General features: G+C 46.1%; 2 protein-coding genes and 1 long non-coding RNA gene across 20 annotated transcripts in view; 2 read left to right on the top strand and 1 right to left on the bottom strand.

Annotated features, from left to right (window-relative positions):
- NKX2-8 (NK2 homeobox 8) overlaps positions 1-23,051 on the top strand; it is a 61,530-nt gene that overhangs the window by 630 nt on the left and 37,849 nt on the right. The window contains exons 2-6 of one of the 18 annotated variants that reach the window (XR_014956044.1): positions 11,894-12,085; positions 13,217-13,490; positions 14,257-14,398; positions 16,607-16,698; positions 17,469-17,711. The gene's annotated coding sequence lies outside the window, so the exon portion shown is untranslated. Of the gene's footprint in view, positions 1-353; positions 1,970-6,585; positions 10,672-11,893; positions 12,086-13,216; positions 16,699-16,769; positions 17,712-21,724; positions 21,818-23,051 lie in introns of those variants that run through there. The other 17 variants (XR_014956047.1, XR_014956048.1, XR_014956052.1 and 14 more) reach the window with 17 other exon arrangements.
- On the bottom strand, positions 347-3,039 carry LOC146767365 (uncharacterized). Its single transcript, XR_014956054.1, has 2 exons — positions 2,898-3,039; positions 347-460 (listed from the first exon to the last, which is right to left on the bottom strand). It is a non-coding gene; the product is annotated as an uncharacterized LOC146767365 (long non-coding RNA).
- Positions 2,930-6,841, top strand: LOC146767364 (uncharacterized). The gene is made up of 3 exons (XM_085582155.1): positions 2,930-3,216; positions 5,492-5,799; positions 6,516-6,841. The coding sequence occupies exons 1-2, from the start codon at positions 2,951-2,953 to the stop codon at positions 5,709-5,711; spliced, it is 486 nt and encodes a 161-aa protein (XP_085438281.1). The 5' UTR covers positions 2,930-2,950; the 3' UTR covers positions 5,712-5,799; positions 6,516-6,841.

Below are 23,051 nucleotides of genomic sequence, written 5' to 3'. Positions count from 1 at the left end.
GGCACCGGGATGCTGGCGCTCGCTGCCCAATGCAGACCGGCCCCGGTTTTGTTTTCAACCCCACGCAAATGTTGCGCCGCGCTTAATCGTAAAATGTCAATGCCTCGCAGCTTTATAAAAGGCACTGATACATATTAGAAATCAAAAGAAAAACAGACAAAGCTGGTAGGAATTAAAGGATGTGTGGGTCACGGCGTGTACGTGGAAGAAATGTTTGGTTTGGCGGTGTACGGATCCCGAGCTGATTTTGTGTGTGCGCGTCTTATGCCCGACGTTACATCATGTTGCACACAGAGATCATGGGCTCTCAGCTCCAGCTGAGGATTTGTCTTGTTTTTTTTTGTTGTTGTTGTTGTTGTTGTTGTTTTTGGTTTTTTCCTGTATTATTCTCCTGAAGTTCTTATTTGTCGTTTATTGCTTTTGTTGTTGTTTTCGCTTTTCCCCCTCAAAGGTACAGACTCTGTAAATTAAATAAAACGTGAAAAGAAATAAGGCGGTGATCCTAGTCCACGAAATATCACCAAGTAAATCACAAAATTTATGTCGCTGGTGTGTATAAACATTGTCTCGATGTTACTTTAATTTAAATGTAAAATATTTTTAGAAAAAAGATTGAGTGAGATTTCAGAGCCTGCACATATCTCAATGAACATTTCTAACTGTGAAGAAATAAGATGTTGCAGAAATTAGAGGCATTTTGTAAACGTTTCGTGGTGAAAAGAAGGTAATCATGGCTCTTTTACAGGTACTTCCATTTGATCGAAATATCGGCGGATACTTGTTTTCTCCATAGGGATTAAAAAAAGAAAACAAAAACAACTACAACAAAAAATACACAACCAAAATCTATAAACAAAACCAAACTAAAAAAACCCCAACAAACCAAACCACCACAGCGGAAAATTTTCTATGGCAGTTTTGTCTTCAAAAATACGAGTTGCCCTTTCAGAATATCGCACCTGTAAATTGTGGCGCTTCCTCAACCTAGATAGAATTATCCCTGGTACGGAGAGCGCTCCTCACAGCCGTGCAACTGCCACTGTGCGAAAGCACTGGTATTTTGAACAGGCAGTAGTACTAGCAGGCGTTTGCTGAAGCCAGAACCCCTTTCTGTGTTGTGAACTTGCCTCCTCTGACTATTTTTAAGGCAGAAAGCATTGAACTAGTGGGACCTGGATATAGCCATAATTAAGTTAATTATGTAATTAAAGAGTGAAAGGGGGTCGGAATCCGTAAAACTTAAGATCCGCTTTAACAGGGTATTTCTTGTGGCAGTGGAGTTTCTTGTCGGAATCCCCGACAAGGCTGCTCGCCCTACAGTGTGTCTTCCCAGCCCGACGGGGCCTGGGCTGCTCGCCGCCCCGGCCACCCCGAACACGCGGGACTCCCATTGCTTTAGTCCGGTCCGGTGGCGTGTGGCCGGGGACCATCTGCCAGCACACGGCCCGACGCCGCCGCTCCTGGAGCCGCTCGGCACCTCTAAAGCTCCCTCAAGCTTGCTGGGATGCTCAGGCGTGACCCTGCGCTGCTCTCACGCTGCCCGGGCAGTTTTTCTTCCCATCTGTGTCTATGGTGTTCACAGTTGGGTCCTTCTCTTCCCCCTCCACCGTGTCCTCCAACCTGTCTGTTCTCCCTCCTTCCCTCTCCCACCCCTGCACCCTCGAGCCCGCCTCTGATCTCCTGGATATTTTGTTTCTTTCCCTTTCTCAATGTGTGTTCCTGATGTGGTCCTGTCGGAAAAGCTCGTTTACTCTGCTCGAGTCTCCAGTGGTTTAAGGATAATGTTTATCAGAAGTGAACGTGCTCAACTTGTTTCCATTCAACTGCTGAGTGTGGGCTGAAATACCAAAGGTCAGATCTACAGTGAGTCGGTAGAGGGCAGGGGGAGACGAGAGGAATATGAAAACATAATATACAACAGACTGTTGATCGCTTCTGACCTGCCTGGCAAAAAGATTATTTTTTTCAGGTAGGAAATCATTGTAGAATCGGAAAGGAAAGGCAGCAGGGAGGGGAGGGCGGGGGGCGCGGGGTCGAGGCTTTTCCAACCTGGGAAGGGCACGCGTGCCCGGGCAGGGGGCTCGCCCTGAGCAGCCGGCAGCTGCCCCGGCACGCACCCGCGCCCTCACCGCGGGATCCCCGGCCTGACAAAATACAACGGGGGAAGCTCTCAGAGACTCGAGTCAGTGCCAGACAGGAGCCGGGCTTCCCCTTCCATTCCTTTCCCTCCGTGCCGAGAGAGTGACTGAGCGGTGCCGTCACGCACAGCGGCCGAAGCCGCGGGTACCGGCAGCTGGTGTCTCCCGGGAGTCGCTGCCCTTGTCTGCCGTCTCCCGACACAGCTGCGTCGCAGAGGGGAGCCAGAGGCGCTCCCCTTCCTCTCCCTCCCTCAAACTGTTCCCTCGTCTCCTCTCCTCCACAAAACACACTCGGCGTGAGCTGCCCGCTGCAAATCGCGTGTACGGCTGCAGCAGCCTCTGTGCGCGGCCGGTACTGGCGAGGCGGCGGCTGGCCGTCCCCGGCTGCCCCCGCCCATGAAGGCCTTCTCCGGCGCTTTCCGGGACCGGGCAGGCCTCCAGACCGTGCTCAACCTCCCGCAGCTGAGAGCAGAGTCCGGACCCTGCGGTATTCCATCTCTCCGGCAAGGCTCCGTTGTGCCGCCGTGCTCACCTCGGCGTGTCCTGCTCCTTCTCAGAGCCGCCTTCATGAGGCCTTTCTGTGCCTCGTTCTGCCCCCCAGATGCCTCCGCTCTCCCCTTGTAGGAATAAACCAGACAAATCCAACGCAGCACACTTCCCCCCCCCCCCCGCCCCCCCCCCCCTTCCAGCGCCTCTTTGAAGCTGCAGATTTTTACTGATTTTTTTTTTTTAAGGGAGGAAAGGAGATTACCTCCTCACCTTCCTCGAGGGGAGTGAGCTACTGTGGTGGTGTTAGGCAGAAGGATGCCGACATGGTAACGTATTTTGTTAGCAGAAGTCCCCCGATCCTTCCCAAAGGACAGTTTCCAGGCCGTGTATGTAGTCGGGTGGCCGTATTTTCCCAGGTGGCGTGGGGAAGTCTGAGGGGCAGACGTGGTGCGGCGGCCGGAGCGACTGTCGCAGCTGCCCTGTCTTCCCCGCCCCCAGCTCCTGCCATGCGGCTCAAAGCCACGAAATCCTCCCCCGGAAGCGATGCAGACAGTTGGTGGGCAAAGAACGTCTTGGAGCCAGAGTCGAGGTGAAGGGATAACGCGGTGTGGGTGTCGGAGGAGATTTTGGGCACCTCTGAAGGTCCGGCAGGGAAAAGCGGGCAGAGGCAGGTGGAAGGTTAGCGACAGCTCAGCTAGAGCCTCGAGTTATGTCCGGAGGTGACCCATCCCGGAGGGAAGGTGCTGTATGAAATTGAGAGGGATGAGACCCACGGAGCTTTGAAAGGGGGCTTTCATTTTGCACAGAGCTATTCCTGCACGTGAGCATATAAAATCCCACTGAATCTCCAGGGATCATTCCCGTTTTCTGCGATGAACCAAACGCAGGATGAAGAGGCCTCCACGCATCAGTGGCTGCCATGTGCATTTCCTTATGCCGCAAAATAGCTGAGCGCAGTAGGTTAGCGAGGGCAGCGTGCCTTAGCAGGCAGAGGGAGAGGGCGCGGGGCTGCTCGAGATCCTGGCTGACCTGGCCGCTCACGCTCCCTCTCCGAGCCTGCGAGCCTGAAAATACCCGACTAGACTCCCTGCTCTCCGGTGTGCTGACCCGCCCGGTAGCCTGGGACAAGAGCACATGCACCGGCAAACTCTTGTGCGAAAGAAAAGGGGGATGCTCACAGGGAGACGTCCTTTCCAGCCGGCGGGCGGCTGCAGCTAGGGACCGCTGCACATAGGGACTGCTGCCTCCCAACAGCTCCCTAAGCCCTTGGGGACCCCCGGTCCCCGTCCTGCTGCAGGGGCTGGCCCTGTTTTCCACCTTTCCCCTCTTCGGGGGAAAAGGGCGTTTGGAGAACGATCTTGGCACAAGTTGCTGATCCGTCGTTGGTAGATGTTGCGTTTCTTGTTACCGGCTGCTATCTTATTTTATCTCGCTAAAAAACACCGGCTTATACATTTGTGTTTGCATAAACTAATTAACGTAGTACTCAAACATGCACAGAAATACACGCAACAACTCTGAAACTCTCACAAGCTGGCAGGTAGATAGGGAGCTATGTTGTGTAAGAGTGTGTGATTTCAATTTTAAGAAATTCTTTTAAGGTCAGGGACAAGACGGAGAATGGATATATAACAGGATGAAATTTTGTTTAACAAAGTTTCATCAGATACAAACGAGCCATGTCTGGACATTTCGTGCATATTTATGAAGTAGTAATGGGCAAAATACAATCGGGTCTTGAACTCACTTCAGTTGTCACAGACCCAAAATCTGAAGAAAACGAAACATAGCAAGAAATGGAGACACAGGGCTTTTAGGTGTCCTGCTTTTGGGATAAGGACGCAACCTCTTGCAAAGCTCTATTCCCTAGCGTGCAGAAGCAAGGAAGCTCAGCTTCAGTGGTCAGAAATGCCCACTCGGTGTCGGGCTGTGTCGGGGCTTGGGCCGGAGCCCCCCGCTCGTTCTCGAGCAGCTTCTCCCGCCGCTCGGAGCCGGCTGGTCCCCCGGCTGGCTGGTTCCCTGGCCCGGCCAGGGCTCTCAGTCCCTACGACACCGCGGGGAGCCGTCCCCGGCCTGGTGGGAGAAGGACAGGGTCTGTAGAAACTCAGAGGACTCGTGGAGAGTGAGTACGGGCATCTGACCTATTCTCAGGAGAAAGGAGGAGACCGACAGACCCGGTTAAACTGTCAGGGTTGAGCCCGCCGTGTCGGGTCCGTACAGACCCTCTGCAGTGAAGGCATGTGCGTGTACTTCACTGGAACACGCTGGAGACGGGTGAACAGGTGAAATAAATGCAGCAGTGCTAAACCGGGAGAAAGGCCGGGGGTTAAGGACGTCCCCGCGGACCAAGTTTCCCCGGCAAAACCCTTCCACGCCTCCCGCCGCTGCCGAGACCTGGGGCTGGCCCAGTTCCTCTCCCCGGCGTGGGGAGTTCCACCTGGTCTATGGCATCGGTGCCACTGTCATATGCCTTTCACCCTCTCTTGAATATTCAGGTTGAGGTCGGGAGAGTTAGGTGGGGTGTCTTAATGATGTGTTAGCTGCTTGGACAGATTTAATAACTTTGCCGCCAATCGTACTTAGCAACCCTTCTGGAAACCAGACAGTGTCTCATTAGGGCTTTCCTGGTGCAAGTATTTGACTTGAATGAGCAGCGTTGAGTTAATTTCTATTTGCACTAGGATTTGTTTAATGACATATAGGGGAATAGACAATTCTCTTGGACCAGACCATTAAGCTACAGAGGGCTAGATTCTATAAGCATAACTTGTTCTAATAAAGAAATCGAGTTTTCATTTGTCACATGTTATATGAATTTAGAGTAAATAAAATAAACAACTCTATTGTTCTGCCTTAAATTATAGTAACCAACTGGGAATTCCTAGGCAATTTTCCCCATTTCTGCCTCCGCTTCTGCAACATCTAGTACCAGTGCCACCTACAGGAATAATTGCATTTTCGAGCTTCTTTCAAGTAACCAGAATTCCGCGTTTGAGAGTCCTGGTAGCTCTGTCGTATTCCTGGACGCACAGCAGCAAGTCTGACTTCGAAAGCGTTGTTTTTCCTCGTGACTTTCGTTTTTGAGCACTGATTGATGCAGGTTTCTCTGTGCCACGGCAGTGGGAGTGACGGAGCCCTTCCCGCGGGAACCCGGGAGACGCAGCCAGCAAAGGTGAGGGGCAGCACCGTCGCTTACACCAAGAAGCGTTTCGGGTGTCGCTGGTGATGTCCCGCTCGGTGCCGGGGAGGGGGCCAGGCACAGCGTGGGCGGCCGGCCGCCAGCTCCCGCTTGTGCCGACAGAGCCCAGCACACCTAAGGACACGGGGAATTTAGGAATTCTCCTGCACGGCGACTTTAATCAATGCCGGTTTGTCCCTGGCATTCGTGCTGTTACGAAAAGCAGCTGTAAGCTAAGCGCGGCTCTGGGGACCTCCCCTGTACACTTCGCTTGACGGCACTACTTCGCTTGACGATTTATAATGACGAATGTCTTATAATGATCTCCTCCCTCGTCTCTTTGGTGGAGGGAGGCTGCCAGGGAGGGTTTCCTTCGCTGCGGCCGTGCAGTCCCACGGAACGAGGCCGAAGGGGTCCGGGGGGCTGGGGAGAGGGACGGCGAGCACCGGCAAGGAGACGGCTTCGCTGGGAGGAAGATTTCTTGCTTGAATCTGTGTTCACTAATCCTTTCCCTCGGGTTAACTCGATCCCGTAAATATTTGTTATTGGGATCTTAGACCGGTGACGATACTTCCTGACTGGGCTTGGAAGTGCATCTTTTCTTTTCCTCGATTCTTTATTTTTAAGGGTTTCCAGTTCCTACAGCTTTGCTTGTACAAAAACACTTTGTCCAAAAATGTGTACACGGATATCTTCATCCTATGCATTAGGCTGCTGCTCTGGACGTCTGAGATGCCCTGTGGTTCTGGACCTCTAAGATGACCTGTGGTTCTTCTGCAGGTAGGAACATCTGTGTCATGCAGAACACAGAACACAACTGTCTGTCTGGGTGAAGAAGGGCTGAGTTTTCCTTCAAAACCATGTCTTCCCCTGCATTGCATATTCACAAAAGACCGAGGTATTTGGGGTTTCACTGATAAGAGAAGAGAAGAGAAGAGAAGAGAAGAGAAGAGAAGAGAAGAGAAGAGAAGAGAAGAGAAGAGAAGAGAAGAGAAGAGAAGAGAAGAGAAGAGAAGAGAAGAGAAGAGAAGAGAAACTAGCTTTTTTGTCTATGCTGAAAGGTTTGTGTCCATTTTAATGTTTTACTGCCTGTAGAAAACTCCGTCATTACCACCCTGGGGATTTTCTTTCGTTGAGATAATAAAACGGGAACAACCCCCTACACACACACCCTCCAACAAAAACAACAACAAAATGATACGAGAGAAGAGAGCCGAGCTGCCCTTACTCCCTGTCCCATCCCCTCCTGCCTTGCGTGGGTCCTCGGGGGACCTCACCGTCGACCCCAGAGGTGTCGCATTATTGATGCGCGTGAAAACACATTATTTGAGACATGAAATAGCAAAGACATAACCGGGCACGGAGTTCACTATCTGTTACAGAGTTTAATAAAGTTAACGGAAGTTTCTTCCTCTACGGCTCAAAGCTTTTGCGATGAAATTCAGTAATTTTTTTTACATGGCGGATCCGGGGTCGAGGTCTACCCGCTTACACCACGCGTGGACATTAAAGTGTTATCCCACCACTGCTGCTGCAAACCACGCAAGTGCCATATTGCAATTATCCCCAGCAGCCCGCGCCGCCGCTCCTCCGCCAGCAGCCCCTCGGCGGCACCGCCCGGGGGCAGGAGGGCCCGGCAGCCCGGCGGGACGAGCCAGAACAGCCCGCGGCCGCCGAACAGCCGCTGCGCCCGGGCTAGCAGGGCAAGGGGGCCGGTTTTCGCTGCCTAGGTTTCGTTTGCAAAACGGTTCTCTTCTGCAGCTGCAGTGTAGTATGAACAGCATTTTAATCACTATTAATACCCCTCCACCCAGTTCATTTGCAAAGTTGAGGCGCCGCAATAGTTAATACAGAATAGTGCTGGAAATACTTTTTTTTTTTTTTTTTCCCTTTGGAGAAGAACGCTGCTTCAAGAAGAATGCTGCCCCTCTCCACTGCCTGCCTAAATGGGACTCGCCTTCCGGAAAGGGCAGATGCCCTTCGGCGCGGAGGAATTTTTTCCCTTCGGGATTCTGGCAGAGTCAGAAAATGACATTTTAGAACGACTTCTCCATGAGTTTTCTGCCAAATGCAGCGATAACGAGTAACCCAGGGACGATGCGGCGCCAGTCGCGCTGGTGAGCGGCATTTCTGCTCCCCCGCCGTGCTCCGACTCTGCCCATATACCCCTTTTTTTTGTACACGCTGATGTCCTTGTCCCTGAAGCTGTAGGTGTCCGACAAGGTCTCTCCCTGCCAGGACCTCCATCCAGAACCGAGGGACGCGTGAAGCCCAGAGGATGAGGAAGACGGGCGGCCCGCAGCCAGCAGCCCGGCAAATCGCGTCGATCTCTTGTCCCTTCCTGCAGCTGTTCCAAACCCAAATCCCGGCTACTGCCTAGGAAAAAGGTGCAGCAGGACCAGAGCCTGGGCTGCAGAAGCTCCCCGCTCCTGGCAACTGAGTCCCGATGGGGGGAATTCCCAAGCTGGGGAGTCGAGTACGGCTTTTACGGTCCATACGTTCTTTCACCCGGTGTGCAAGAAGCCAATCCACACGCGCTGCTCTGGGATTGCTTTCGGCCGTGAAGCCGGAGGGAAGGTGAGGGAGTTTGGCTGCGTACAGCGCTGTGCTGAGCACCGAAGCAGAGTCTCAGCAGCTGTGGGCATCTCCACACTCCTCAGGGGCTCCTCGCTCTCAGCCGCGGCTCAGGCTCCATCGGGAGACCCCAGTGTCACCGACTTGGCCCTGGCACAGGGACCATGTCACAGGCCCTGCTGCTGACCACTTGCCCCCACCAGTGCCCTAGTGTTTCTCTTGACAATTTTCCTCCTCACCAGCGATGAGATTTGAAATATCCCCGTGTGGAACGTTTGTCTTCGGGCGTTTTACTTAATCTCTGAGCACCTAATAAGGCAGAAAGTGTTCAGCAACGAGGGAGGGAAACAGAAGGGCTGTGGGAAGCGTGGGCTTTTCCTGCTGCTTGTAGGAGACCTACACACTTGTGACCTAAATGCTTGTAGGAGACATAGTGATGGAGAAAAGGGTGATGCGAACGCCTCCAGAGACAGTTTGCTGGCAAGAGGTCCAAGAATAAATGCTGTGAAGGACCCCGTGTAGCTCTGCTGGGGATGCTGCATGGCGACTTTCCACCGCCCTGGACCAGGGCTTCTCTCCGTGGTAAAGGTCGATGCTTACACTATATCAGGGAAAGCACAAGTGTCCTCGGCAGGAGGCCGAGCTGGAAGCTCCCCCCCAGGTCCATGCGACGTCTACCGAATTTCTCTTGGCTTCCCAGATCGAGAGTGGAACCAAGGCCTAACTCAAGCTAGTGACCCTTTACCTGCAAAGACCTGCTGCCAGTCACTTCACAGGGGCAGCATGGAGTGGCCGAGGTGGGGCCTGGGTGTAGATTCATTGATTAGTTGCCATATCTATGAACTCAGCAACACTCAGCAGTTTGGGAAATTCATCCCAGCTTGATTGTCAAAACATGCAGATATTTGTCCTATGTCTCTCTTACTTCATCCAGAGTTCTGTGAACAGCCTCTTAGTCTCTGGATATCACAGTATGAGCCACATGGTTTCTATCTCCCTCTTCACATATGTACAAACACCCTCCACTTAGAATAAGATAAAATGTCACTTAGGGAACAAAAAAAAAAAAAAAAAAAAAAAAAAAAAAAAAACCAAAAAAAACCAACCCAAATAGCATCCAGTTGTTCTGCACATTTGAAGAGTTTGTTCTTTGCATGCACACAATTTGGGATTAAGATGGGGGCTTCCATAAAATTTTAATAAAGTACCTTTTCTACCTTGCAGTTTTTAATCTATACCTTCCACTAATAAATTGTGACTATGAAAATAAAGTAATTTATGCATTATAAATCCCACTCCTGCTAAATGTAGTTGCAAAACTAAATAATTGCAATGTTTGAATGGAAAAATTAATTAAAATAATAAAACCATTGCAGTTGAATTATTAATGTATTGGTGTTGCAAACTTACAATAATTTTGTATTTGCACTGTTACAGCAACGTAGAAAGTACAAAAACTGCTATCACGACCAGCTTCCTATATTAATAACTGCACAACTGTCTTTCAAAAAATTGTGGATGTTTTGTTCAAGTTTAAAATTTCTCTGCCTATTACCTTCAGTATTTCTATGCCTACATGCATAAAATGCAGTTTCTCATTTGCAAACAAATCTGAACATTCTCTGAAGAAAAAAGTGTGAAAGAGGGCATGAAAAAGGTGAAATTACATTGGGAATATGTAATTTAAATGATAAAAATTATTTTTAGTTTGTCTTTCAGGAATGTTTTGTTTTAAAAAATCAGATATAGTTTTTGTACTCGTACTGCCCGGTTTGTATTTTCGTTGAATGTGCAGGTGCACACTGAATTTCATCTTCTTTAGGTGTATGTGCCTGGCTCTATGCTTGCAAGCTCCCACTCGTTGGGTTAAGGACATGTGTAAGGACGTGCAAATTCATTGGAAGTGGAGAAAGGAATTTACAGACTCTGGGCTCCGTAAATCTGGATGATTTGTGGATCGGCGTGGAAAGGCCGAGAGCGGGGGATGAACAGTGCTTGCCCCAAGGGCCCGGCGGTGTGTCCGCCCGCCGTGACACGGAAGGACCGCACGGTCTCTCCCCCGCAAGAACATCGTTTTCCAACCTCCCCAGGTGACGCCCTCCCAACGCCAGCTCAAGACGACCACATGAAAACTGTGTGAGCCTGTCCCCGTGCCCCTGTGCTTTCACAGCGGCTTTTTCCCTTCTCCCATTCCCGGGGCCATACCCGGCCCCCGCGGGACGTGGCCCCTGCTCTTTGCGACCCGGACCCGGAGGAAGGGGACGCAGTGAAGCAGTGTCGGCTGTGAACGGGGTAAAATCCGCGATCGCTGGGGGGGTTTATCACTTCGGGGAAGTCAGCTTTTTGAAAGGAAAGCTGTACACTGGATAGTCTCACGTTGCCCACACCATACCTCACCTCCAGCTGGAGCACCCCTCGGAAAGAGAGGAGCAGCGGGGGTGAGGTATCGGGACCGTTCTGCCTTGGCACCACGCACCATAGTGCGAGTGCTGTGCGTAGCTCGGCTCGGCGAGAGAAGAGACTCCCTAGCCCCGGCTGCTGGGGAGCAGAGAGAGCCTCCGGGCCGAGAAATGTCCCCGCTTTCTTTCCCGGCGGTAAGGAGATCGGCGTGCTACAGCCCTTTCCCATTGCACTATCCATAAAAAGTGCCCTATATAAATAAGAGAGACAGAGAGAGAGAGAGAGAGAGAGAAAGTGAGAGAGAGATGTGTGTATAAATACACGTGTATGTTTGTATGTGTGTGTTTCCAGCATTAGTTGTGTTTTACACGAACCGGGACGTTTTTCTGAGAGAGGGACGTGGTTCCTTTCCCGGGAATTTGTTGGAATAGCCATAGCAGCCTTTACCCCGGTTCCCGGACTGATGCTGGCCGACTGTGCACTTAAACCCAACGTGTTTTTTCCTGTTCGGTTATTTTGCTCTTGGTGTGGTTTTGGACTCTCTAAATAAGCTGCCGGTAATATCCCTAAATCCCTTCTGGCGTCAGAAGCAAACGTAGCAAACGCAGGCACTTCTGCCTGTTTTTTCCATCTCGCCTTGAATTTTTGAGGTGGATGGCAAAGGGGTGTGGGTACGATAATGCTGGCAGAGAGGGAGAGAGAAACATATTTTCTTGAGTCTGGAGAGTGACACTTCTCCCGTCAAGAGCCTGCAGTCCTTGCAGGAGTGGGCGGCGGCTGCCGGGCCCGGCTGCGGGGCGCCCTCCCAGCTCCGCAGCGCGGCTCCCGCCGGCTGGAGGGAGAACTCCGCTCCGCCGGTTTGCCGAGGTGTTGCATGCCCGGAGAGGCTATTGTGCTTCTTCTAGAATATTTCTACACATTGCACGGTAGGAAAATGTGATCTGCGAGAGGAAATGGCTCTGCCCGCACCCTTCGGGGCTCTGAATTTGCAGGAAGGGGAGGCAAAAGCACTACATCTTTGCTCCTTAGGGAAAGCTAGTTTTATTTTCATGCAAGGCTGATACTGGGAGTGATTAGCGATTTATAGCAATACTTGTCTCTTCCTGTTTATCAGCAATCTGTCTGGGAGCAGTCACCACCTTCAAAACATCCTGTGTGTTCCTCTGACACAGAAGATGTCAGAAGAAGCTCAGGGTCGGACCTCGATGCCTCTCAGCCGTCCTGGACAGGAGGTGTGACCCCCAGCTGCCATGGGGTTTTTTCACATGTCTTGGGAAAGAAGCACCCCTAGGGGAGAAGGAAACAGGTAATGGAAGCTCCTTCTCCAGGCATTGAATTACGGTCAGTGTGCCTGCGCCATCCAAACCATGATGCTGGAAGCTTTTGGCCACCAGGCAGTCTCTGGGTCCCGCCCAGAGCTGGGACGAAGGGTGATCCCATTGTCTAGAGGTGGCTGCAGCAGCACCGGATCCTTATAACTCCCTCAGCCACAGCTGTCGTGTTCCCCCTTCTGTCTGCCAGCCATTCTCTTAAAGTGCGGCTTCACATTTAAAATTGAGAAGCATCTCATTAGCTGGTCTCAGATTGCTCTGAGCTGTGGTTGGAATAACTCTTGCTTGGTGAATAGCTGGGATGGAGGAAAGTCCCTGGGCTTAACTGTGCTGGGAATTTTCCACTTTAATTTCACTGACAGAAAATGTTTTTTTCCCTTGGAAAGTATTTTAGGCCTTTTTGTGATTAAATTCATCTGCATCATTTAGGATGGGACATTGCAGTGTCAGAGAATGAGACTGTGACTTTCTGGTGGGTCATGGTAAGGCTGCAGGCATTGTAATGCAGGGAGTATTCATATACCAGAGAGCTCTTGCTCACTCACTCCTGTCCTATCTCCCCTCTGACCATGGAGGTAATACTAGGCTAAGGACATTGTTTATAACTCCCTTGACTGCTGGAGTCAATCGGACAACATTTAAGAATAAGTAGTAAGTTGTTAGAGACAGATTCAAGCCTTATTCATCTGGTGTATGGTGCCATCTGCTTGAAAGAAGGCAAATACTGTGTTGATAGTGGTGGTGATGATTCCCTTATTTGCTGTAACACAAGACCTAAGGAAACAAGACTGATACACTCCCAAGGACCAGGTTAGCTCTCACTGACAGCAGGTTTCTCTTTTTTCATTCTTCCCTCTGCCAGTCCCAGAATTATAGTTTTAACTTTCTGATTTCCCTCTTTCTCTGGTATCAATATTGCACTTGAATGAGATCACTTACAACCAAAACAAGGGCTCCTTTGCTAATGCTAGTCTCTCTTCTTGAAGCCCATTTTTACTTTACCAGCACTTCAATACTGTGGAAGTCCTGTAGTCCTTCCTGAGACCCAGTGAATCACCTTGTGAAGCACTTAAGAAATCTCTGTTTTTTTTCTGCTCCTTCTTCAGGTCACATTTGTCTCCCTGCAAAGATGCAAACCTGAAAACCTTTCTGCTGATCCGTGGGGCAACCGTCCCTTCAAGTTGATCACAGTGCGTGGAAAGAAGAAGTCCTCTCAGACAAACTAGTTTGTTAAAGCCACGAAGGTGATCTGCTGTGCCCAGCTGTTGGCAGAAGGCAGCCCTCCCTGCACTGCCAAGTGAGTGCAGATATCTGGCATTGGCAGGCCTGGCATTTCATGCATGGTGCATTACACTAGCGCAGTCAAGCCCAGGTTTCCAGGTATGTTCTTTCTGGGACATATTTCTACCATCATGTACCAGAGCAAGTAGTATCTTATTGATCAGTGATTTTCACTCAGTCTTACTCAAGAAGATGGAATTAGTCCTACAACAGCAACAATAGCTTTTTACCTGTGTCCTTTCCAGCACTCCCTGCATGGCCTTCCTACCACAATAACAAACACAAGCTCCCAGAAAGCACCAGCAAATTCAGAGAGATCTGGCTCCTCAACAGTTTGAATTTTACCAGGTGTTTGCTTTAAGACCTTGAGCTACAAAATATCCTTTCTAGTATTGAACTTCTGGGAAGACAAACCCTTCAATGCAATGGAGAACTAAAACCTTTTAAATACACTTATCTAATGGATATTAGTATTGACTTTTGTGCATGCTGCTTCTAACATGAATCTACCTAGCCTCTGCTTTCGGAGACCAAAGATTAAAATTACTTCTAGACAAGTCCCTGTATTTGATAACAGGAGTGGATTGCAATCCCTCCCACTCTCCCTGCTATTACCCTTCCTTCTGTTCCTGCTCAACATATATGTTCTGGACATTTATGGGCATTGAGGAAGAGGTTTTGTGCCTACCAGCAGCTCCAATACTTGTACGAGTACTTCAGCCTGGTGCATGGTGACCAAGTCAAGCCATGGGTTAACAGCTGCATAACTGAGCACAGCACCTCAGTACCAGCTTGCTCTGTGTGCAGTGACTCATCTCAGGTATTTCTAAAATACTTTTCTGACTTTTTATTCTTGTTCATTTAGGTCACTTCCAACTCCATATTGCAAGGCGCTGAGTAACAGCTTATGATCTCTAACACATAATGGCTCCAGGGTTTGTTTACCAACATCCACTGGAGACTCCAGCTTTTCTGTAGAAACAGAAACTGAGCCCAGGCTTATCCAGGTATCAAGCTGTCACATTCCTTGGGGCCTGTAGAGCAAACTGGCCTTTGTAAAGAATGTTTACCATGACTGTGAGGCAGCTGTGTTTAGAGAGTAATTTCAAGAAGGCTGAGAAATAACCAGTAGGATTTCCATAACATTTATGCCTATTTGTAAGGGAAGAACAACTGTTCATCAATTGGAGCTTTGCATCCATCACAAGTAATACAGTGAAATAGCAGTGATGAGACTCAAAGTCAGACAAGGATGCAGGGATGTCCTCAGGGTCAACTCTAGTCCAGGTTTTAATTTATCAATTATTTCTATCAATGTTCCTGAAACATTAATATATAATTGGTGTAGTCCTGATCTCTGTGCCACTGCAAAGTATTCCCTCCCAGTGGGAGCGACATCAGCTTTAGGTTTTTACTGTGTGAGCATTGTGTCTGCAGCCCTTTTGCTTTTTTGCAGCTTCGAGCTTACTAGCTGTGGAAAGATATGCCATCAGATTTAGGATACTGGCGAGAGCTAGTCACAGAGGCTTCTCCCAGCTTCAGGACAGGAGTAAATTTTGCTATAAGCAGTATCTTGTGTGTAAGGAATTCTGCCCATTTTCTTCTAAATTGCAGCACCTTTCCATTCCAAATATCTTCTTTTCCTTTGCCCCCAAATACCTGATGGAATGAAGCACAGCACATAAAAGAGGACTGAGCAAACCATGAGGAAGCTTATTAAGGATGTGCCTTGGAGGATGATTTTTTCCCTACAAATACATAGTAGGAAAATGCCTCCTACAGACTTTGGGGGAGCATTTTAAAGCTCATATTAATAACTTCCTTTCAGACGTGAAACTTTTTCCTTCTGATGTAATTAACTCAAGATTTCAAATTTTTCCAGATGAAAAGTTGCAGAAATTTTAAGTTGTGAATTCTTAATATTTCTACCAAATCCTTTTCTTGTTTCCTTCCATTTTAACACTATTGACAATGAAGATTATTGTCTCACTATGACCTTATTTTCTATTTTTGATGTTGACATATATTTATGAATAAAGCATGAAGTTATCATTACAGTAAAACTGGTAGAACTGCAAAAATTATATTTACTACCAATGAAACATCCAAATATAATGTTAAATAAATTAAGTAACTCAGATAAAAAATTTATTTTTCTCTGTATGAATGCAAAATGCAGTATTTTAGAAACTGTAGGGCCAAGTTTTGCCTTAAATTTCACCTGCTGTGTGTTCCAGAGAGCATAGGAGCTACCAAAAGTATGAAAGGGGATTTATATTGTATAACAGATGACAACTGTCTTGTAAGCTCAAACTCTAGCAGCTTATGCTTTCTCTCTGAATTTCCTTGAGACAGTTATTTGATTTATGAAAGTCCAGTTGGTAGCTGGCAAACATGTACATGCAAGGAAGCCACAGAAACCAGCAGCAGCCAAACACAGGCATCTGAAGGCAGAATTTTCTTTATGAAGTAAAACTGCAAATAATTCAATAGTACTCCCTTAACCCTCTCCCACAATGTCCCAGTGTCCCCCTGCTGCTCTATCCCTTAAGTAACTGCAGTTCAGGATGTGATGGAAATACTGGAAGGGAGGAAAATCAGTCCACAAGTGTTTCTGCAGGGTTTCACTAGGAGGAGCCATTCGATGTGTAATGAATGTGCAGAGCTGTTTGCAATCAGTATATATCCGAACTCCTCCCGGGGCAGCATTTTTTCTTCTGCCATTTATCTTTGTAATAAATGCTTTTCAAATCGATCAGAAGGTAAAATTGACACAAATTACTATGATCCCCTGGTTTCTCAGTATGCTATTTTTACAGACTTCATTCTGCCACCAAGAGGACAGTAAATCTAATTACCACATCACATACACACCTTATGTAGGGCTGTAGTATTTTGTGAAATATTTCTATATCTTCCTCTATGTTTAGTACAACTGTGAACACAACTGGGCATGATCCCACCTAATGATTCTCCTTCAGTAGAAACAATTATCAATAATAACATTATGGGGAGTTAAGAATGGGAGGGTGACTTATCACTCAAGTTCCATAGTTCATCCCTAGGGAAAGGACAGATGTAAATTTAAGGTACTCAAAATGGCACAGACTAACCCTAATCCAGGTTAGAAAACACAGGGGAAATAAAGAATGAATAATGAGGGAGATTTCCTTTGGAAGGGCATTTACCTTACTGTTAACACCATGTTCCTTCAGGAAGCTCAAAAGTCCCCGTGGGCACATCCACAGAGAAGACAGCCACAGCTCAGCCTCCTGTTTTGCCTCTTGGACTGCCGTGTCCCTCTGAGGTAAGTAATGCTACATATCTGCTTCTAGGTGCACGGGTAAAGGTCTATAACTCCTTCACACTTCTGATCAGAATTTTTTCCTCAGGAAACACTAATCACTCTTCCCAGCCAATAAAAGCTTGAAGGCTTGTGACAGATGGGTGGCAGTACCATATGCAGGAAGTACAGCTGTCAGTATCTCTAACCTGGCAGGGCACATGTCTTCCAACGTCTGAGAGCCTCAAAGCATCAGCTACACCATTCAGGGAGTGGAGGGAAACTCTGCTGTTGGAGTGATTCCCAGTGAAGCTGGGACTGTATGAGTAGCTGACCCTATGGACATCAGCTGTCCCAATGCACATCAGCATCAGGAGCCCTTGCTGGGTCACCTTCACCAGCCATAAGAGACCTGGAAGGGCCAGTGAATTACCCACCAGTGTTGTTGTGATTTTTTTCTTTTATAGGAACCACAGGTGATCTGTTCAAAATCCCTGAAGTGTTTACTTTTCAGTTCTGTACTGTATGAGGGGGTCCACAGTACATAAAGATGTAAGAACACAAAAAAATAAATATCCTATTTGCAGATTTCCAATATACACAAAGACATTAAGTTTATTGCAAAATTTTAAAAAGTCACACATGTGATTCTTGGAGTATTTTTTTAAGGAAATAAATTGCAGATTTCTTTCAAAACTAGTATTTAAACATTCTCTTTACAGTGTGTTGCTTGCAAATGCAGGCTGGGGGTTAATGTTCCCTGCTTAAACCTACTGTATAATTTCTGTTTTCAGACAGACTTCATTGAGATCTCTGTGAAATGGATAATGTGACTTACCAGTATTGTACAAGCTGTTCCAAGAATATCAGCAAGGCACTGCAATATGACAGGGGGACTGGAGACTTTCCTGAGAAGGTCTTACCCAGTGATGGAATTTAGCACAAGTGTCTTCTATAATGCTAAGGTTTACTTTCAAATAAAACATAAATCGCACATCTGGTTGGAAGAAATAAATGCAATAGTGCTTCAAAGACTATCTGTCATGCTTGAAAAGCAAAGAGATGAGGATTTATTGGTGTTTTTATTATTAACATAAAAGCCTTGGGATCTCAAAATAGACCAGGGTTATAGGTAAATATGGGTTCTATTTTTCTTCTTTGTTCACCTTAACATATTATTAGCATCAAGCTAAAAAAGATCATCTGAATGTTAATATGTTTACTGTGTGCACATGGATGTTAGCTTAATCAATATATAGATGTAGAAGACTGTAGAGAAAAGTATGCACTAAAAGTATATTTATAATCTTAAACATTTAAGGCAGCATCTTCATTCTGGAGCTATTATTTGCTTAAGAAACCCCACTCTTGTACTTTCCAAGTCTTTCAAGACCTTTGTGAAACAGCAGTGGGCTGCTTCTGTGTAAAGGCTTGGAATGGACATCTATTTGCAAATGAACAAGCAATGAAGGAAGTGGGAGTTTCTAAAATAGATTACTTATAAAATTAAAATTTGAGTAAGCTTGGGTAAAAATAACATCTCCAAATCAGCAAATATTGGGTGGTTTGAAGACATACACATTAGATTTCCTGTCTGAGCTGCTGGTGGCTTCAGCCTCCTTTCCAGGAGAAAATTACCCTATGCAGTTCTGGTTAAAGCCTCACATGAGTCACTCTGAGGTGACTCTGAGGTGCTGGAGAGGGCTGTACAAATCCTGGTCCCCACTTTCTCCTAAAAATTGTCTGCAAGAGGTTCAATTTTGCTGTGTCAGGACCAGGTTGAATCTTTCATGGGATTTAAATTAAATCCTTGGCAACCACTTTTCTGATTTTATAACAAAATCTGACCTATGTGTTAAAGTGAGGACATTGTTTTGCTGGGTTATTGCTTAATTACTAAATGAAGAAATGTTAAGTACAAATTTAATGACTCATACAATATTTCCAAATTACACATACTATAAAATCCCATTTACATCTACCACACCGGTGTTTAACTCACTTTCCATTATTCCTGAGGCTATTAATGTCAGTAATTACAACAGGTAACATGTCTAATATTGAGTGTATTGTGGAATAAAGGAAAGTTGAGCTCCTGCAGTGTGTTTTATATTAAGTACAAAAAGCTTCTGATACAGTTAATGTAACTATAAATCTTAACTCAAATGCTTGTATGTCTCGTTTATGACCTGAATAAACTCTGAGGCAGAAGCAGGCAGCTGAATAGCCACTCGCTGCCAAACCGCATATTCAGCGGAATATGCACTTACAATATCCTTTTCATATTGAATAATAACAGACAGACAGAAAACAGGCAGAGTATTTTCCCTAAATTAAGTTGGGTTTTTTTCCAGAACACTGAGTTTAATGGTAAAAAATCCCTAAATGCACATGAACCTTAAAATCACAAATATATAAATAGAATATAAAACTCAAAATAGTGTGGAGGATTTTTTCCAGTGGAAATCCAGCCTGTGCTTATGATAAGAGCTGCTCTACAGGTTTTGATGTGTTAAATACTGAACACCCTGCTACTTGGAGAATGCATATCACTCTGCCCCTTTGGGGAGGTCACTGGATTGGCCTGGGTGTGGAGGTGGCCAGAAATCACCTCTGAAAGAGCTGGCATTCACTGTCTGTGTGAGCTGCCAAAGGAAAACTGAGCTGTGAGGGAAAACCTCTGGAAGGAACCTTTGGAAATCTGTGCTGTAGGTGACTCATAAGATGATTTGGTCTGACTTTAAGCTCACTTACAATCACTGTTACAACCCCTGAGCAGATAACCTGAGCAGGAGTAGTGTGTGCTGACAAGGTAAGCGCCAGCTAAAGTCCTGTCAGGGCTCTGACTTCCCATGTCAGCCCCTGTGTGCTATGGCACCTGTGTGTCCCCAACATCAGCACGCACTTGGTGAGGCTTCAGCCCAGGTGCCTGCAGTGTGAGGGTGGCTGTGGCATGGGAGCCTGCAGGATGAAACAGGGAGTGAAATAATTTGATCCACAAAAAATAAGATTTAGGGGCAAGTTGCACTGGAGATCACAAAATTAGGCTCAGAGACAGATCAAATACCAGAAAGCAGAAGCCCTACGTCAATCAATTTTCACTGAAATCAATTCCTTTGCATGGGAAGATCTCCTTAAAGACCTTTGGTACAGTATGACCCTTTAATGTTAAGCACGTCAACATTTAAATTGATGATGCTATTTTTTGTAGAGCTATTTACAAGGGGAGTATTTCCCTCTGAATTTGTAATAAATCATGTAAGACATCTTTTCATTCCATTTCCCTTTAGAAAGAAATATTTGGTAGTTTGAAATATTTAATGTAGTGGAAAACCTAAAGGGAAAAATAAAGCATCAATAGACTATTTCAGCAGCAGAAACCATTTGGGACCTGCTTAACCACCTAAGCTCTTCTCCAAATTTATTTGGAAAGGGGCATATAAAGAGCTCATCACTTTCCATCTCCATTTTCATATGTGCAGCATATGCAATAGTTTAGCTTTGTACTCACACTCTGAGCTGATCTTGATGGTGAGCTGAAGTAACTTGAGATCACCATTTCTTTCTCCTTATGACAGTTCTGGAACATTTGGTTGACTAATTACCTTGTTACTAGTCAGCTTTTTTTTTTTAATATTTGACTTTATTTATGAATGTACATGCACAAGAAGGGTAGGAGCCACACACACAAGATACCATTTTAAAGCAGAGGATTATTACACCAGCATGCTCTCCCTGCACTTGTGATAGGAAAACTACACAGACAAGATAAAATTTTACTCATGTCCAGCACTTCACCCTGTCCATTGCTCAGTACAGGCCAAACCCAAAGACTGATGTGAAGGTGTGACCAAGGTCTTCCTCAGTTAAGTGCAAATCTTCCAGATTTCAAGGGTTGATCATCTAAACTATAAAGCACGGACACTATGAAGCATAAGGCCCATAGTATGGGCTATGTCTGTTTCTGGATCAGTGCCTTTGTACAGATATATACATAAATATATAATATATACATATTTACTTACCTCTTCTGTTGAAGATAAAAGTTGTTTGCTTTACCCAAGCATTAATGCATCACTTTTAAAAGCTGAACCCCATGAACAGTAGCATGTAATTTCTCCATACCCTTATTTCTATTTATTTTCATCAGTGCCTGGCTTAGCAGAGCCTTGCATTCCTCAGAGCACAAAAAAAAATCCATGCACTGACCCCACCTCTCAGGCCTCTACTGCAGACCCCTGCTGAAATCCTGGTGAAAAATTACACAGCACTGAATCACAGCATCGGTGTCAACACTACATACATAGGCATTTATTCAGCCAGAGAAAATTATGTTCCCTGAAAAACTGATTGGTAGCTTCTATGGGGCTGAGTCACATTAATCTGACAGACTGCTTCCAGAAAGAGCAGCATAGTTATAAGGATGAAAAATGTCTCAATTATTTATAGTAAAAGTGTAAGTGGACATCCTGAAGGGATGTAATTAAAAAAAAAAAAAGCTGTAGTAAGGAGGAGAGACATGCTAGATGATGACAGGTGGTTTTATCCCAGTGGAAGGTAATTTACTTCAGCACTTCTTGGGGGGTTCTGTGGCTGCAGGAGGACTAAAGTAGAAGAAGATGATGAGAGAGAAATACAGATCAGGTATCAAAAGGGACAAGGAAACAGGGGTAAGGCTTTGAAAGTTCACACATAGTCAGAAACCTAGAGCTAAGAAGCAGAATTCAGGAAGTAGAAATATGAGTGTGGAAACCCAGGGGGATTGGGACTTAAAATCCATATGGGAGAAACCAGCTCCTTCAGTAAAAGGCTGATAGAAAGAAAGAATTAGCAATTGAGACTGGCTAGGAGACAAGAACAGCAGTGGTGGAACCAAGCAGCCAGATATGAGGAAGGAGCAGAAATGGGACACAGATGCTTAGAGGGGAGTAAGACAGAGCTAAAGGAGGAAAAGTTTTTTAGACACTATAGCCCATTCACTGGTCAGTGCAGCGCAGAAAAGGGTTATGAGAACCCTGGGTCATGATTCTGTTCTGGTCTCGGCACACAGGAAAGGTGTTCCATGTTCCACAGAGAAGTTGGCAAGTCATTAATACTACAAATTACCCTGTTAACTCAGAGGGCAGAAGTCCATATGGAGAAGGTAAGAGTTAACCCCAATAGTATGAGGCATTGAGGTGTTAATATGATGCCACATAATAGGAGTTTTGTTTTTCCACTTTGCTTCATTAAGTACCTAGGAAATTACCTACAAACACTCTCTTAAGAAAAGTCTGTGAGCTGCCAAAGCAAATATGCAAAGTTAGCAAGTGCCAGAACTGAAGTTATCTGAGCTTTTTTTCCCCCCTTTCACACCAATGCACTGGCAATAGAGGAAGTCATATCCTTTTCCAACATAGGATGCATCAGCTTTATTCAGGCTGCTAAAGATAAGTCAGGAATGTGTAAAGAGAGACACTCAGCCCCTTAATCATTTGTTTCAGAGGGAATGGTGTATTTTGAATGAAGTTCAAGGATTGGGGAAAGCAATGAACACAGTCTTGCTTTAAATTATTAAATATCAGTCTGTAGAACAGGGTGCATCCCTGCCTGCTTGTGCCACATATCTCTTGTACAACATCAGTAAGTTCTTATACCGAATTTTGCACTATGGTCACTAATTGCATGTTCCCAGTTGTATGGAGACCTGACTTGAGACTCTAGGGTCTGGTTTGGAAAAGAGCTGAGTACTCACAGCTGCAGCAGGACTCAGTGGGAGCTCTGCTTTGAATATCTAAAAAAATTACATAATGGTAAGTACCCTGGCAAGTTAGGAGTCTTGAAATGAGCACAAAATCACTGCGCTTCTCTATTCTTCAATTTTCCAGCTGTAAAATGAGGATAATAATTGGGGTGATCTGAAAATAAATACACATTTGTGAACTGCTTAGACACTACAGTCATCAAAACCAAGGGAAACAAATTAAATTAAAACTCTTTCTTAAGATCAAGATTAACTGGTCAGTAGTTAATAGGGATTAGGCCACATATTAAACACATGGAGAAAGCAAATAGCTAAAGGCCTTTCCATAAATGAATGACACTCATCCTGACAAGTGAATGAGCTAGGTATCCTGTTGGAAAGGCACAAAGTATGTAAAGGTGACATCACAAAAATGCGTATGGAGAGAGCATTTATAGACTTCTAAGGATGGCCATTCAAACTGCTGCACAGTTAATATCACAATAAAAAAATTATTGATATGACTTGCATGTAGATGAGATTAGGGATAATGGATGCTTTAAAATTGTCTTTTATTTTGGGATATTTTGTGATTGAAATCAAGCTAAATATTTAATGTGTGTAGTATTAGCCAACCCTAATCCAGCTCAAAAAA

Source organism: Lonchura striata, chromosome 5, assembly GCF_050655825.1.
Source record: "Lonchura striata isolate lonStrDom1 chromosome 5, ASM5065582v1, whole genome shotgun sequence".
NCBI lineage: Eukaryota > Metazoa > Chordata > Aves > Passeriformes > Estrildidae > Lonchura > Lonchura striata.
The sequence above is the reverse complement of the archived record's forward strand: the minus strand, read 5'-3'. Positions and strand labels throughout refer to the sequence as shown.

Excerpts from the sequence above, each read along its gene's own strand:
- LOC146767364 (XM_085582155.1), top strand. The coding sequence starts at position 2,951 with ATGGTAACGTATTTTGTTAGCAGAAGTCCCCCGATCCTTCCCAAAGGA. Across the intron at positions 3,217-5,491 it reads GTCTTGGAGCCAGAGTCGAG|TAACCAACTGGGAATTCCTA; the intron begins GTGAAGGGATAA and ends CTTAAATTATAG.